General features: G+C 45.8%; 1 protein-coding gene across 1 annotated transcript; it reads right to left on the reverse strand.

The window, feature by feature from the left end:
• Positions 1-377: 377 nt before the first annotated feature.
• Positions 378-5,050, reverse strand: LOC129334674 (myogenesis-regulating glycosidase-like). Its single transcript, XM_054986919.1, has one exon. It carries the CDS (start codon positions 4,845-4,847, stop codon positions 2,787-2,789), a length of 2,061 nt encoding a protein of 686 aa, XP_054842894.1. The 5' UTR covers positions 4,848-5,050; the 3' UTR covers positions 378-2,786.
• Between the last annotated feature and the right edge of the window lie 743 nt (positions 5,051-5,793).

A 5,793-nucleotide genomic window follows, 5' to 3' on the forward strand; every position in this document is an offset into this window, starting at 1 on the left:
CCTGCGCACTGCCCCGAGCTTCTTGGAAGAAGGCCATGTGGTGCTAAAAACAGGGCCAGATTAAAGATGTAGTTAATAAATTAATAAGCCGCCCAAATATTATCACAAACCACGGTTTTGGTCTTGCGCTACTAACAGCTGCCAAATGCACAAAAAGTTGGAAGATGCCTCAAACACAGCAACTTCTGTAATGTCATGCCTTTGAAAAGCCAGGTTTCCTAGATGGAGGTACACAAGTATTGAATGGGGTATGCATAGAGTTGGCAATCTCCAGGTGCTAACAATATCTATATACAACCCGGGGGGGAAAGATTTCATGAAATAATTTGTCAATTTTTTAAAAGTTTTTTAAATGTGCAAAGTGCAAGGTGCAAAGACAAATGTTATTATACAATTAATACAAAGTCATGAAATTCAACTGACCATACATAAAACAGAGTCAGAACCTGAAAAAGACAAAGTTCATATGGGAAAGAGTCCAACTGGTGAGAACCACACAATTAACAATTTTTTCTTTCATTAACAGATTCAATGGCATAGACCATCATGTTGTCTAGAAGAACTTGAGCTGAACGTTCAAACATACAGGTGCTGGCTGGAGATTTCCTGGCATTACAGCTGATCTCCAGGTCACAGAGATCAGTTCCCCCGGAGAAAACGGCTATTTGAGGATAGATTCTATGGCATTATACACCTCTGAGGTCCCTCACTTCCCCAAACCCCTCTCTTTCCAGATCCCAACCCCCACATTTCCAGGAATTTCCCAACCTATAGCTGGCAACTCTAAATGCTATTCACATTTTATATCCCTGCACTAAGAAGCACGTTAGCGTAACACTGGTGTTTCTTGAATCGACTCTAGCGCATAATGACTTGCCTCACATGGAAGACTCAAAGAACATTTTGCTGTGATCTCTCAGCCAAACTGCGCCTAGTTTAGCAGCTGGATTTTTCTGGGGTTGTTTTACTTTAATATTTCCTCCAATGTGCTGGCTCAATATAAGCTGCTGGCTCCCACTTGGCATTACTCCAGGTCTGGTTCCACAGAGAGATGAGGAAACTCTGGCCCCGTGCTCTGTGCAGTTTGTCCTGGCATTATGTCTTTAAATAGCTCTCTCAAGATGCCATTCCACAATGAGCTTGTGTTTGTTTTTTATCCAGCAGCTGACATACAAATGCCCACTCGTGTTTGTCCAACCTCTGTACCATGTAGTGAGATCTTGGAATTCTGTTTCTTGGAAACTTCAACGTTGCTTTATTTATGTACTTAAAACGAACTTCTAGATTTTAGTTTTGTGCGCAAGATTTGCTGTTGGCTCACCTCTGCTTTTCAAGAGATGGGATTTGCCCAAATGCTTCTCTTGTTTGTATTTGTAGTTCCTAGAAGCCATGCCATGCCTTCCTCATCATCTTTGCTAAATTATTCTGGGCCCTACAGCTGTCTCAGTGCTAGAGTCCAATCAAATCCTGCTAATGTGCCTGTGTGGTTTATTCTGAATGCAGCGTTTGGATCTCCAGAATGTATAACTGGTTACTTTTGTGGCCAGACAAACCCAGTACTGCAAATCTCAACAGAGAAGTAAGAATCGCTAATTCAGTGGTGATGACTGTTGAGTACCCTGGCTGCAGTCTATGTATACTCACAAGTAAGTCCCGTGGAGTTCAATTGGACTTCCTCCCTAATAAGTTGGATTCGGATTGCACTGACTGGTACTTAAACCAGGATTCTCTCGGCCTGTGATGGGAAACTGTCCTAGCTGAACTATTAGGGACTTTGTGTTTGTGTTCATAACTTCAGATACCCCTTCAGACATAGAAGGAACATAAGCCACTGTGATGGGGCAGCAGTGTGAAGCCTTTGAATGGGTCACACCTACACACTTGCACCCTGGACAAAACTGAACATAACCTTTTACTGGTAGCTTCTCAGACTCAAGCCGGCATCTTGGTTCAAATTCCAGGTCCCAGTTCTATCTCATGCTAGCAACCTCAGGGATCCTGGATTGGAAAATATGCTTCCTACGTCTGGATTTGCCCTGACCTGGATAACCCAGGTGAGCCTGATCTCGTCAGATCTCAGAAGCTAAGCAGGGTCGACCTTGGTTAGTGATTGAATGGGAGACCTCCAAGGAAGACCAAGAGTGCTGAAGCAGGCAATGGCAAACCACCTCTGTTAGTCTCTTGCCATGAAAACCCCACCAGGGGTCGTCATGAGTCAGCTATGACTTTAGGGCACTCTCCACCACCACCACATCTGGATTCAGGTGCAGATAGCTCTGGCCTGGCCCCTCACTATTTGAAACTCCCATTCAGTTTCTGACTCTGGAAAAACCCACGAACAGAAGGCAAGCGACAGGTTAGTGCCCAGATTTTTTTTTGCAAAATATATATCCATTTTCATTTATATTTTCAAAATGGTTTCTCCCATGGAGAACCACTTCAAAACACTCCTGGGGAGGAAAAACAAAGCCTGCAGCTCCATGACATTGGAACTTAGCCTCTCCCTGTGCTTGGCTGTCAATTAATTAACCTGATTCTGAGGTTGCCATCTGCAAGGTGGAGATAACAACCCTTCCCTTTCATGGAAGAGTGAGATAAAAAGATGGTGAGCTGCATGGATTCTGCAGAGCTCAAAGCCAGAAGAGGACCGGAACAAGAGCTGATTACCATACAAAAATCGCTGGGTGCAGAAAGAATCGTTCAATTTAAGATAACCAGATTAAGTCAAAGTCCCCTGAAGGTCTTGAGAGGAGGTCACAGAGTCCTTTACCTGGCCCCAAGGCAGCTTAAGAAACCAAGGAGAAATAAGCAGCTTCGTCCAAGTGGACTGGATAGTCCATAAGCAGGAGAGGAGTCTTTGTGAAGAGTTCTCCTTTGTAACTGCTCCATTTGCCTGCTGGGAGGTAGACGTCTCTCTTGAACATGCCTGACTCTAAGACAGGAGCAACCATGAATGCATCCCCAATGAGAAACTGGGAATCGATTTTGTGGGCAAACTCATCTCCAGGAGAAACCCACCAGATAGGCCTTATAAGGGGGTTCCCTGTGGCAGCCACCTCCTTGGCCAGCTCTAGCAAGAGAGGGGCAACCAGAGATTCACGAAGTTTGGCAAACTTCCATGCAATTTCAGTTACTTCCCTGTCATATAGCCATGGTGGGATAGAGAACTGCATGGCTGGCAAAAACGCCGACAGCTCCAGCCAGCGTATATAGAGGTTCCGGTCTGGGAGGTCTACAGCACCTTCTGTCTTGTTGGGAAGAAAGTTTCCGCCAATCATATCTGGCAGTATGAAAGGGTATCCCAAAAGCCCAATCGTCAACACTGTGGGAATCAAAGACTTTAGCCCAAGCTCATGACCCCAGATGGAATCCCGGTCAATCATGCGGACAAAACAAGAGATATGTTGGGATTGGTAACCAACACGGACTTCAGCAAACTCATAAAAAGGGGCGGCCATTTCTGCGTAACATCTGGACCAGACGCTGGGGTCCAGTAAGGGCTGGAAGGTGCAGAACCGCATAGGGAGGTAGCATGTCTCCCCAGCATCAAATTTGAAGGACAATATGCCATACTTTGAGCGGAGCTGCCTCAGGTGGCTCTGAAACCATTCCCTGGCAGAAGGGTTGGTGAAATCCAAGATGGCGCCCATGCCATTCCACCACTTGACCACAGCAGGAGATTTCCCCTCTGGCTCAGTCACAAAAAGCTGCCTTTCTCTCCCCAGCTCAAAGTTTGGGGAATTTATATGGACAAAGGGATGTATCCACAAGGTGGCATTAACTCCATCTTTCTTAAGCTTTTCAAACATTTCTAACACATTAGGGAACTTTAATGGATCGAAGTCAAAGTCACCGTAATTCTGCATGTACATGTCATCTATTTCAACATGGCTATATTTAAAATTGTAGTTTCTAATTGTCTGTGCAAAATCCAGAAGTTTTTCCTGGTTAATCTCCTTTTTGTACAAAGCCCATGTTGACCAGATTGGAAACCTGAAGATGTTTTCTGAGGGTATCTTCAACGGTTTTTTGAAATATTTCTGAACCATGTGTTTGTGGACGGATGTAATGTCTGAACCTACACAGATACGATAACTCAGCTCTGGGAAAGGCTGCTGTCCCAAGGGAGGCTTATAAGGGGAATCTTTATACCGGGCCTGGAAGAACAGTGACCTTTCAGAAGCATTGAACCCAAGGTGAAAGGGCACCGAGTCGTTAATCTTGATGGCGGCTGCTTTGGAAGAAACCCAGTATCGCTCCAAGACGCCTCCAAAGCTGTTCCTGAATGAATACACATCGCTTGTCACGAATGGCATGGGTTCTTGGTATCCTGGGAGCATGATTGGCCAGTGCTGTACACTCATCTCACAACCCCCATACCAGTGGGCATCCCCCCAGAACATTTTGTGTCCCACCACGGTGTCCGCCACAAACTCCTCCCACCGGACGCGGTAGCACATCACCGTGTCTTCGGGCTTGACCGTCTGTATGAAAAAATTGAGCTTCCCTTTGTCTGACCTGGTGCAGGTTAGAGTTTCCCCCTCTTTGGAGCACGACTCCAGGTCCAAGGCCCCTGATTGGAAGGCCACCTTGAAGACCAGCTCTCCGTTCTGATTTTTAATGATGAACCCATCGGACTTCAGGTCCATCTGCTCCGTCTTCATCGTCTCTGTCTTCCAAAGCAAAACCAGGTAGTAGCATGCTGCAGCCACAACGATGAGGAGCCCTGTTGCTAATACACCAAGATGTGAGTGGGGGGATGCCGCAGGCTCAGGCTTTACTCTGATGCCATCACCTTGTTGCACTCTGTCTTCCTTTCCTCTGCAATGGAAGGGCTGAGTTTCCATCTCCTGGCTGCCAAACGTGCCTCTTACCGCAAAGTCTTATCTAATTTTCAAAATATCCTATTTAAAAACAGCTCAGAACCCTCGCCCCCTCACAATTCCCTGATATGCAGGAGCACAGACAGTAAACCGGAATACAATGAACCATTGCTGATCTCATCCAATCCAAGCCCCCCCAGGAAAGAATTCAGATAGCTGGAAATAAGGTTCCTTGCCGTTAGCTGGCTGGAGAGGGCAGCGTCCTGGTTTAAGCGCCTCTCCTCTCTGCATAATTATCAGCTGACTAAAGGTTATTATGCAACAATTGGACTCCCAGGCAAAGAGCAACCTTGGCCAAGTTCTGGGGGATGGGATAGCAGCAAGAAATAGCTTTAAGGAGGAGGGCATTAGGAGCTGGAAACTGATGTGTGTGTAATCCTGTAGAAAGGGCTATGCTTGCAGTGTGGGGTTATTCTACTGTTAGGCACGGCTGTCCCCTGGTGGCAACTTCTCCCAAATTCCTGCTCCAGATTAGAATTTTTTCTCTTGTGGAAATTGATTCATTTGAAATGTGGTGCTGGAGGAGAGTTTTGCAGATGCCGTGGAAAGCCAAAAAGACAAATAAGTGGGTACTAGATCAAATCAAGCCTGAATTCTCCCTAGAAGCTAAAATGACAAGACTAAGGCTATGGTACTTTGGTCACATCATGAGAAGACAAGATTCTCTGGAAAAGTCAATAATGCTAGGAAACATGGAAGGCAGTAGGAAAAGAGGAAGAATCAAAATGAGATGGCTTGACTCCATCAAAGAAGGCACGTCCTCCAGTTTGCAGGATCTAAGCAAGTCTGTTAATGATAGGATGTTTTGGAGGTCTTTCATTCATAGGATCGCCATAGGTCGGAGGCAACTTGACGGCACAGAACACACACACACGGTCTCTGTGCTGACAATAGTTTCTCTGCATCAACA

Source organism: Eublepharis macularius, chromosome 8 (assembly GCF_028583425.1).
Source record: "Eublepharis macularius isolate TG4126 chromosome 8, MPM_Emac_v1.0, whole genome shotgun sequence".
Classification (NCBI taxonomy): domain Eukaryota; kingdom Metazoa; phylum Chordata; class Lepidosauria; order Squamata; family Eublepharidae; genus Eublepharis; species Eublepharis macularius.

Excerpts from the sequence above, each read along its gene's own strand:
- LOC129334674 (XM_054986919.1), bottom strand. The coding sequence starts at position 4,847 with ATGGAAACTCAGCCCTTCCATTGCAGAGGAAAGGAAGACAGAGTGCAA.